At 49.6% G+C, this 10,478-nt stretch overlaps 1 protein-coding gene across 1 annotated transcript; it reads left to right on the forward strand.

Moving 5' to 3' along the window:
• The first annotated feature begins 1,456 nt into the window (after window positions 1-1,456).
• Fbxl22 (F-box and leucine rich repeat protein 22) lies at window positions 1,457-4,735 on the forward strand. The gene is made up of 2 exons (XM_076848621.1): window positions 1,457-1,821; window positions 4,084-4,735. The coding sequence occupies exons 1-2, from the start codon at window positions 1,487-1,489 to the stop codon at window positions 4,424-4,426; spliced, it is 678 nt and encodes a 225-aa protein (XP_076704736.1). The 5' UTR covers window positions 1,457-1,486; the 3' UTR covers window positions 4,427-4,735.
• The last annotated feature ends 5,743 nt before the right edge of the window (window positions 4,736-10,478 follow it).

Here is a 10,478-nt window from a genome sequence, read left to right on the forward strand (position 1 = left end):
CAGCATAATCAGACACAGCCCAAAGGGCTGCAGTTGTTATTCTGAACAACTCAAATGATGAACATGAAATATGAGCAGCCCCCTTGCAAGTCCCTTTCTCATGCTGGGGTAGCTGAGACTGCTCAGGGTAGGGATGCTGACCAGGACAGCTGTGCTCTCCTTTCCTTAGCTGCCTCTGTTTGGCACATGCCAGCCTCGATTCCAGAAGCAGGTATAGCATGGCCACCTTATCCGTGTCACAACCACATGTCCAGAAACAAGTCTTCCAATTCCAGTTCAGTGAAAAGAGTTTCCTAGACTAGCTGAGAAAAACTGTCCTTACCTCTGGTACTGCGAAGGCAGGATGGTGACGTCTAGAGCTGCACTGTACCAGTGTCCCCCAAACCAACCCATCAACACAACTAGGAACTCACAACAGGGGAACAAAGGCAGGGCCATAGGCCTAGGGATGAAGACATATTAGGAAGTAGGTCCACTTGGAGGCCTCAGGTGCTTTAAGAAGGGAGAACTTAATGGATATTACCCCTAGGCTACTTGACCACAGGAGCATGAGAGGGGGCAGGGGATGATTCAAGGGTTTCTTTAAGAGGGAAGGACACTCAGAGCAGATGAAATGGCTGCCTTCCACAGCAAACACCTATTAAAGTACATAAAAGTGTTTTATGCAGTGTTGTATTAAGAGATACCTCCTTTGTCCTGATATTTTGGAAAGTACAAGCTAGAAACAGAAGGACATATGTAAAAAATATAAGGCCAAATGAACTAAAGCTGAAAGTAAAAGCCTTGGAAAGATAAAATTACTTCAGTTAAATCTTTTATGAAACAACTTGGTAAAATTAGAGCCATCTGGGAGGTTAAGGAAATCCTCCTGTCCAGTGGAGGGCAGTAGGATTTGCAGGCAGCTCAGTCCTACCTGGAAGCCATCAGTCTACTGAACAAAAGTAACAGAAAAGAGGCATGGCCTGTGGATTCTGCTCCCAGCTTGGAAAGCACCACCATTCTTAGCTATGACATCCAGCAGGCCTTTTTGTGGTAAAGGTGGAGCAAAAGACCTACACTGATGTCCTAACAAAACCAGTTAACACAAACACTCCCTGCCAGTGGGTAGACTGCAAGCCCAGACAGAGCTGGTGTGGCCGGCCACCTCCAACGAAAATGCCTTAAGAAAAACCAAAAGAACTCTGCTAAACACCATTGTCAGCTAAAAGGAAAAGAAATCCCTTTTAAGTAAACTAACTTCAATAGGCTGCTTTTCTGCCAGGATTTTCAATCCCTCTGAACATAAGTCGAACCACAGACTACTGCACGTATGTCTGGATCCTGGCTTTTCTTCCCCCCACCCCCACCACCAAGAGCTTCAGGACCAGTTGTTGGCCAAAAATAAACACCATTCCTCAACCATATATGTCCACCAGCCCTGAGCTGGGGAGGAGCAGCAGGAGGCAGGTCAGCCCTGGCTGGGTACACTCTGTGGGTGCTGTTCACCATGCACATAACCCAGCTTAACCGGGAGTGCCTGCTGCATCTCTTCTCTTTCCTGGACAAGGACAGCAGGAAGAACCTTGCCAGGACCTGCTCCCAGCTCCATGATGTGTTTGAGGACCCTGCTCTTTGGCCTCTGCTGAACTTCCGTTCCCTCACTGAGCTTAAGAAGGACAACTTCCTTCTGGGCCCAGCGCTGCGCAGCCTGTCCATCTGCTGGCACTCCAGCCAGGTGCAGGTGTGCAGCATTGAGGACTGGCTTAAGAGCACCTTCCAGAGGAGCATCTGTAGCCGGCATGAGAGCCTGGTCAGTGAATTCCTCCTCCAGGTGTGTGACAGGTAGGCAGCTTTGTTCCTGGCTCTGGTTTTGCTGGTGCTGACTCTGGGGGAGGGGTGGGAGGACCAGGGAAGTGCAAATTATAAGATCAAGATGCCTCCTGCTTTGGGGCACCTCAGACTAGGCCCAAGGCAGATGCCCAGTCCCTGAACTCACTGCAGCTCTGAGTAGATGACCTATCTGCTAACACTCCTCTCAGCCTTAGGGTCTCAAGAACTGCCTCTGTTGTAAAGGCACTGGGGCTGAGCCGTCCCTGCTCTTAGGCAGCTGTCCTTTCTGGCAGCCATTAAGTGCTGGGTGGGTCCAGCTAGGCCTGGAGTTTCAAGGACAGGCCCTGGGAACAGGCTGCCAGATTCAGCTATCAGCACACCTCTCCATTTTGGCCCTAGAAAGGAGCCCCAATGGTCTGAGAAATGCTGCTGAGGAAGGATAGATTTAGCTGAGCCACACCAGACTCTGGAAGTAACAATAAATAATGGTCTCCTTTGAGGTACTTACTAATGTTCACAGTGGCCCTAGGGCAGGAGTTCGGCTTGCTTTTACAAAGGAGCAAACTAATCCTCCAAGAGGAGGTATGATTTACCCACAATCTAGGGTTGCCAGATTTTATGGACTACCCAATTAAATTTTAATTTCAAATCAATATTAATTATTGAGTAATTTTAAAAGTATGTCCCCCAAACATCCTGTATTGACGCTTTCAACCGCACCCCCAACACAGGCTGGGCCACCAGGCTAGCCTTCCCCTTCCCCCACTAGCAGCCAGGGAGTTTACAGAGCCCATCAGATTATTCTACCTTTGAGAAAAAGCACCAGGAGCATAACACGCTGGGCTGGCTTCAAGGAAAACTAGGCTTGGCTGGTTTGTTGCCACCAAGGTTAATATCTGCTATTTGCTGGCAGCAGAACAGGAATGGGAGGAAAGAATCCCCCTCCCCTGCAATTCTTTTTTTGAAAACTGCAGGATGACAGAAGATGGACTTGGAGCGAGGCCCTGACTAGACCAGCCCAGGTTGTTTGGATGAGTTTTAACAAGGTTCAGAAATGAGGGTTATAGGAGGGTGAGGTGAGTGGGATTAGGCCCGAATTTTTGTGTTCTTGCTTTAAAGGATGAGGCTGAATTCCCCAACCCAAGGTGTAGAGTAGAACTCCTGGGCCATAGGATGGGTTTAGCAACAGGCTCTGGTGTCACAGACCAAAAGGCTTGAGTTCCCCAGCTCTGTTTATGTAATTAAAGAAAGCACAAGAATTTAAGGAAGGTATGGGCTCAGTGTGTGAAATGTGGCTGGGCCCAGTATATTTTAGTTCCTTCTCTTTCCCCAGCAAAATTGTGTGGCCATAAGCCAGCTGGGTGCAGTGAAGGAACAAAGTGGGAGGCTGATGGGGAAAAGGACCAGGCCAGACTCAACTCCCTCTGGCTACAGACTCCAGACTCAGACTCCTGTAGTGGAAGCAATCTGGTCCTGTTTGTTTCCAGGAAAGTGAGTTACAACTGCACATAGGAAGCCCTGCTGCAGTCTTTTTACACCCCAAAGCCCATCTAATCCTCACAAGCCCATGAGTAAACATCCCACGGTCACACACAGGGAAACTAAGGCCCAGTGAGTAATAAGGTTAAAGACACACTGAAAATAAGCCAAGTCTAACTTTGGTCCAGATCTTTTCTCCTGCAGGTGCTGGTGAGGCTGGAGCAGAGGGATGTCTAGCTTTCTGGGCCAAAAACTCCCTGGGTGTCCCTAATTGTACACACCTGGATGATGAAATAATTGCCCCCAGCCAACTGAGCTGAAACTGGGCTCTGGAACCAAAACTGAGGCACATGTTCCGGGCTTGGCTTTCATGTCACTAAGCCATTCCCTAAGGAAACCCCTCCTAAATCCTGCCACAGGTTTTATGGAGCCTGAGGTAAGCTTTGAGACCAGAGAAAAACTAAGACGCATGCCCAGAACCACAAGCCCTGGATTTACAGAAGGCTTGGGTCTCTGGGGGCCGGGTTCCCTACTGAGGCTCCTGAAACTCAGAGCGAAGAACCCTCAACATTAAGGTATAGTGGGGGTGCAGCGGCAGAAAAAGCTGGGGAAATTGTCCAGAAAGCCCTGTTGGAATCCTGTCTGCTCACTGCAGGCGACTTCCTCAAACTCGGTAAAAGGCAGAGTCCCCTGCCCGTGTAGCGTGCGGTCAGGTGCAATGAAGGAGTCACGGCGGGACTGCGGCCCGCTTGACGCGCCCCGTCTCGGCCCCGGGTCACAACGCTCTTCCCGCAGGTGCCCCAACCTGGCGTCCGTCACGCTGTCAGGCTGCGGCCACGTCACCGACGACTGCCTGGCCCGCCTGCTGCGCAGTTGCCCGCGCCTGCGCGCGCTGCGCCTGGAAAACTGCGCGCGCGTGACCAACCGCACGCTGGCAGCCGTGGCGGCGCACGGGGGCGCGCTGCAAACGCTGCACGTGGACTTCTGCCGCAACGTGAGCGCCGCGGGCCTGCGCCGCCTGCGCGCCGCCTGCCCGCGTCTGGTCCTGCGCGCCGAACACAGCGCGGCCATGATCCCCGACCAAGTCCCGCGCCCGCCAGCGTCGGGCACGGCTCTCCGCAAGCTGCTGCCTAGCTAGGCCGGCCGTGGCCCTGGGAGAAAGTACCTTGGCGTCAGATCGTCCTGCCTTGGAGCCCGCCGCCGCGCCTTCTTGGCGTCATTCTTCCCGTCTGCACATTGGAGATAATGCCCATCTACCTCACATCATGATTTTATAAAGAGGATGAAGGCGAGATTAAACGACTGCATGGCTGGAAAACACTTTGTGGTTCTCAATACCAGCACCATTCCTCCCTTTTCTGCAGTGGTGGGAGGCGCCTGCATTATCTTCCGAGACTCGGACCGTGTGGTGGGTCTCCTTAACGGCGGCGGGCAGGGCCGGAGCACCCGGAGCTCGCGGGCTGCGCCCCCTACAGGCAGGGGGCTCCGGCCGCTGAGGGCTTCTGCAGAGCGAGTCCTGCAGCTCTGGTTCGCGGCTTGGCCCACGCCACCCTGGCCTGCTTGCCTTTCTTGGGGGCAGATGTGGTCCTAGGAGGACTGGAGAAGCCTTTCCAGATAATCTGTTCCCATTCTTTCATATGTAAACAGAGTTAACGGATACTCTTACCATTCGCACAAGGGAAAAGTGTCAATGGGAGGAAAAAAGTTAACGATTTTAAAACAGCAGCAGTATCCCTGACTAAGATGATAGTAGAGGGCCTGGTGATATAGCTCAGTTGGTTGAGTGCTTGTCTAGCATGCAGGAGTCCCTGGGTTCAATTTCCCAGCACCACCAAGAGGAAAAAAAAAAAAAAAAGGATAGTAATGGAACCATTGTTAAGTGGTGAAAAATGAGGGGTTTATTTATCTGTCGGATTTGCTGCACGTGGGCACATGCCTGGACTTCCAGTTGTAATTTCAGGGCTTTACTAAGGGTTCTCTGCCACCAGTTCCAGGTACAGGGAACACTGGGTAAGTGAAGAGGCAGGGGAGCAGCAATGGTGAGCAATGCTCACACTCTGGCTCCACCCACTGCCAGCTGTAACCAAGACCTTGCCTGAGTCTGTAGCCAAGTGTTTCTCCTCTCTGACATCCCGATCCCTAAAACAGCTTCCTTAATTTGTTGACCAAATGGGAAAAAGCAAGGATAAAGGAGACAAATTCTGTTTTGGGTGGAGCTTACATTCTGGATAATTATACAAAAGTAGTGAGTACTGGAGGAGTTAGAAACTGTAGGGGAGATTTGGAGATTGCTGGTCAAGAAACAGGTGGGGGAAGGCACTTAGATTTGGGTTGACCACATAAACCTCATTGAGAAGGTGATACTTGAGACATGAGGTGAGCCAGGAAACCAAGTCAGCCATCTGGAAAATATTTCAGGCCAAGAGAACTGCATGTGCAAAGGTCCCGGACTAGGAGCATGGCTGGTGTGTTAGGGAAACAGCAAGAAGGTCCGTGTAGCTGTTGCAGAGTGAGGAGGAGAGATCAGAGAGGGAGCTATGAAGGGACAGATTGTAGTAAGGATGAAATAAAAACTGAAGGTCAGTTTATCCCAGCAGGAGCTAGGGCCTAAGCACAGACAATAAAAAGGTAAGTCCCAGAAATTTCTGTAGGTAGATACATAGGCAGGCATCTACCTCTCCTGCCCTGCCCCACCTGGCAACTGCTGAAGGGCTTCTCTGCTCCTCCTGGTCCCCTGGCTGGGGCAAGTGCTTACACCAGAACAAGGTAAACATCCAAGCCCTTTCCTGGCATAATCCCTTTTAATCTTGTGTGAAAAGCCAGACCCACCTTGCTGCCAGCTGCAGTGGAGGGGGATAGGCCACTGTTAGTCTGTGGGACCCAGGCTCTCTCCAGGTGACTTTCCAGTTTATCTTGCATTGCTCTGGACTTGAAAGGGTCCTTGCAGGCCCTAATTCTCCTTCCACTATGGTGAACAGTGTTGAAAGAAAGCTTGAGCTTGGGGGGAAGGGTAGGAGAGGATGTTGAATGTCTAAAACAGTCACTTTAACTCCAGAGCTTTGCTTTTATCATCTTAATAAGCCCCAATTCCCAGCAGGTCCTGTTGGCCCTAAATTGGTAGTTTAGTCTGGGAACAGGATCCTGACTTCAGGCCTAATGGATATAGATCTGTAGTCCATTCCCCCTCACTTTCTAACCCTGACACCAAAGGCAGGTCAGCTCTTCTCCTAATTCCCTTATGTTAATTAGGGGTGGCTAGAAAACCTTGTTTGTGGGATTTTTGTAAGGATCAGGATTGTGTTTGTAAAGCAGAGGTCACAGCAGGTTGAGCTTGAATGGGGCAACCTGCATCCCCCTAAAGTCCTTTTCCTATGGAAACTTCTGTAAATGACTGTTGGCTTTCCAGGCTAACCCCCACGTACCCAAACTATAGTGACCATAAAACCAAAGCTGTGCTGATACCTGTGTCCAGTATTGTTTCAGGGCTCTAAACTGGCTCCCACCGTGGCCAAGAGGCTTTGGGTCCCTGAGTCAAGGGCCATTTTAGGTGCTCCCAGAAGGTGGGCACTGATGAGTCACAATTCTGCCCTCTGCCTTCCAACAGTAGCTGTTCACCTTCAGGAGGAATGCCCTGCTTAATCTGAAACACAACTTCCAAGGTCTTCTCAGAGGTTTGCCCAGGAGGCATTGAATGCTTAAATAATCAGCCAACTCATTCATCTAAGCAGCATTTATTTGGTATTGGCTGTGGACTGGGCCAGGCCAAGGGACTCAGTTCTAGTTGGGAGAAGATATGCAGCTGGGAGTGAGGGGTGTTCTTGAGTACATCTCCCAGCTTTGTGTGCACAGCTTCTCCAAGTTATAATTTCTCTGAGCCTGCTTCTTCATCTGTAAAATGGGATCAACACCACCTTCTATGTGACAGTTATGAGACTCAATGTACTATGCCTGCAAGGCAAGAGCAGGTGTCCTCACATCCATGAGGGCTAGAAAAGTTGAGTGGCTGGCAGGACTCACAAGGCTCAGGCACTGGGAAGAAGCAAGACAGGTCTGTATGTGGGTGGGCCAGCATCTGTACTGGATGGAGAACAGAACGTTTGCCCTGAGCCTGAGGGCTGCCTCCAGCTCCCTCAGGTTCTGTGAGAACATTGGTGTCAGCAGATTCAGCTCAGCAAAGGCAGAGTCAAGAAGCACAAGGCACCGCCCAGGGAAGGTAAGCTGGGCAGATGAGAGCCTGATGGTATTCAAGAGCCACCTAGAAGTAGGCCACGTGTGCCCTCCTAGACTCTTATTAATAAGGCTAAGACTTTCCCTAGTTCCTGGAATGTCAAATCTTTTCACTCTGTTTTGGTCAAGGTAGCCAAGGTCACATGCAGGGAAAGCTAAGAATGACACGTCAGCACTTGAGTAGGATGCTGCTCCCTAGTTGGAAGCTGCCCAGTCAAACACATCATGCTGCCTGGTGTGCATAGGACTCTCAGGCTAGCAGAAAGATCAGGCCACATTCACTTGGGTCAGGTGTTCCAGAGTCCCCAGGAAATGGGAGGTGATGCTTGGAGGTTTTTTGTGCAAGGTATGTGCCTGTTTCTGCACAGGCTAAATGTTGGGAGGGAGCTGACTGAGCCTTCTAGGATCTAACCCAGTATGCTGTTGGTGGGCTGCTGCACCTGATTGAGTGCTTTCCCTCTCCTGGCCTTGGATTTCCATCCTGTAAAAGAGATCATGTGACCATTAGAGACCTCCCTTCCAGGTTTAGGATTCATGTCCAACACATACTTTTAGCTTCTTAGCAAAAGCATATCATGCTAAGTGAAATAAGCCAATCCCAAAGAACCAGAGGCTGAATGTTTTCTCTGATTTGCAGATGTTAATTCACAATAAAGGGGTGGGGGCTAGGGAAGAATAGAGAAGTACTTTGGGTTAGACAAAGGGGAGTGAAGGGATGGGAGGGGGCATGGGGTTAATCGGGCATTATTACCCTATGTGTGTACATGATTACACAACCAGTGTCATCTACATCATATACAGAAGAACACGAAGTTATACTCCATTTATGTATGATGTTCAAAATGCATTCTACTGTCATGTTTAACTAATTGGAATAAATAATTTAAAAAAGGACTAAAATCAGAAAAAAGGGGGGGGGGCTAAAAACTAGGCTCACCAGATGTAGCTGTCATTGGCAAAGGCCACAAAGCTAGGAGGCCCATTACAAAGCCAAACCTTGAGAAGTATCTGGGGAAATCTTAAATTCTAAAAGCAGGGGGTCAAACTTTTCTTGAAAACTTAAGGGTCAAAACCAAAACAAACGGGCTGGAATTGTGGCTCAGCGGTACAGTGCTTGCCTAGCACATGCGAGGCCCTGGGTTCAATCCTCAGCACCACATTAAAAATAAATTAAAAAAAATAAAGGTATTGTGTCCATCTACAACAAAAAATAAGCAAACTGCAAGTATTTGTTCACTCAGTGAGGTCAGCAAACAATAAACCATCCAAGTCTCTACAGGGCATGGACTACGAAAAACACCTACAAGAGGCCCTCAGAGGGCTATCAGGATCCTCAGAGGAGGGACTCCCCCGGCCCCCCCACCCCTCAACACACCTGAAGTTCTCAATAGTCAACAGAAGGAAGGAATAACAATTGCTTTCCAGCAGAGAAACAGCATATTATAAAACCCTCAGGGGTCAAACCTCCTCAGAAGCAGTCTGTTAGGCCTAACCCAGGAACCAGGACTCATCAGGGCCACCTACTGGTGGCAGCAAAGGTCAAAGTTTCACAAAGGTAGAAGCACTATTTTCACTTGAAATAACCCTGGAATCTGTAGCCATATCCTTTAGCTTTGCATACCTTCAGTCAACTCAGCAAGAGGGGCAGTCACTTATCATTAGGAAGCAGCCCTCCTGGCTTTGTTCAAGACCTCAGCAGCAGAGGCCTCTCTTAGAGAAACTCTCTCTGGCCCAGCAGACTAGGCAATGTCCCCCACCCCAGAGAGAGTGCTTCAAGCTCAGAGCCCTTCAACCCTGCTATTAACCCAACTTACAAAATTAAGGGCTTGTCGCTACCCAGAACACCCTGGGGTTCCCCAGATGCTGTGGTCTCCTCTGAGACCCAATTCCAACTGAAGCCTTTTTTTTTTTTTTTTTTTTCCAGTGAAACAAAAACGTCATCATTCTCATGTTAAGTCTTCTCACTGGGCAAAAGCCATTAACCAGATTATCTTAGCTGGCAAAAACATGTTTCTTCTACTTTTTCTTTGGAAAACAAACAAACACCTTCTACCTTTCTTGTGGAATACCTCTGCCTACAAGGCTCTTTGCCTGGCACCTCACTGGAGTACGCTGTCGACAAAGATCCTGGCCATGAAGTCCACTGGAAGCAGCTTCTGGCACGGACCTGCGTCAGTAGAGGAGACAAGTCGCCCAGTCTTTGCCTCTTCCTGCTCATGTTCTGGCAGCTAGAGCCTCATAGAGCCTCACAGCTGCTCTCAAGATGGCTCTTACCCCAGAACACACACTCATTCTGTCATTCCTGAATGCACAAACACATCACAGAGGAATCACACGGGCTGGGTCCAAGTATGAAGTGTGGCTCTTCCCTAGTCCCCTGAACAACTCCCCAAGGATGTGAAAGCTGCGTACTCCTCCTCACATTCAATCCACATTCATTTACTCATCCACAGTATGCCTTCCAGTGACAGCGGTCTTGTACTGCCTCTCACTTGGCTGCTCTCCTGGCAGAGTGACAAGTTGTTTTAAACTATCCTGTTCTTTAATGCCATCACTTGCTCATTCTGTCTTCTCCAGCTCTTCGCAGGTAGGGCCAGCACCATGTAGTGTTGGCTGGTGGAGCTGCATACAATGTGTGCTGCCTCTTCAGAGGAGGAGGGGTGGTGCCAAGAGGCTGAACCAGTGGCTGACACAAGTGCCCTGGGTGAGGGAACAAGTGAGAGAGACCCAGGATGACAGAAGAACAAATGCAAAGAGGGTGTCTGAACCCTGGCTCCTATCATATCAATCTTCTGCAATGTCATTTCCAGGTGAAGCCCCCTCTAAATGTGAAGAAATATTTCTGAATTAGTCAAAAAGCGAGAGTGACCTAAACTAAAGCTCCTAGTCCTTCTAGGCTGATGTCTACCTTGCCGGCAACTCATAGGTTGCAGCTCCACCAGAAGCAACAAAAGAAGTCCAAG

Source organism: Callospermophilus lateralis, chromosome 3, assembly GCF_048772815.1.
Source record: "Callospermophilus lateralis isolate mCalLat2 chromosome 3, mCalLat2.hap1, whole genome shotgun sequence".
NCBI classification, from domain to species: Eukaryota; Metazoa; Chordata; class Mammalia; order Rodentia; family Sciuridae; genus Callospermophilus; species Callospermophilus lateralis.

What these genes read in the sequence shown, in the direction of transcription:
- Fbxl22 (XM_076848621.1), top strand. Translation starts at nt 1,487, where the DNA reads ATGCACATAACCCAGCTTAACCGGGAGTGCCTGCTGCATCTCTTCTCT. An exon ending in CTCCTCCAGGTGTGTGACAG is followed by an intron (nt 1,822 to 4,083) that starts GTAGGCAGCTTT and finishes CTCTTCCCGCAG; the next exon opens with GTGCCCCAACCTGGCGTCCG.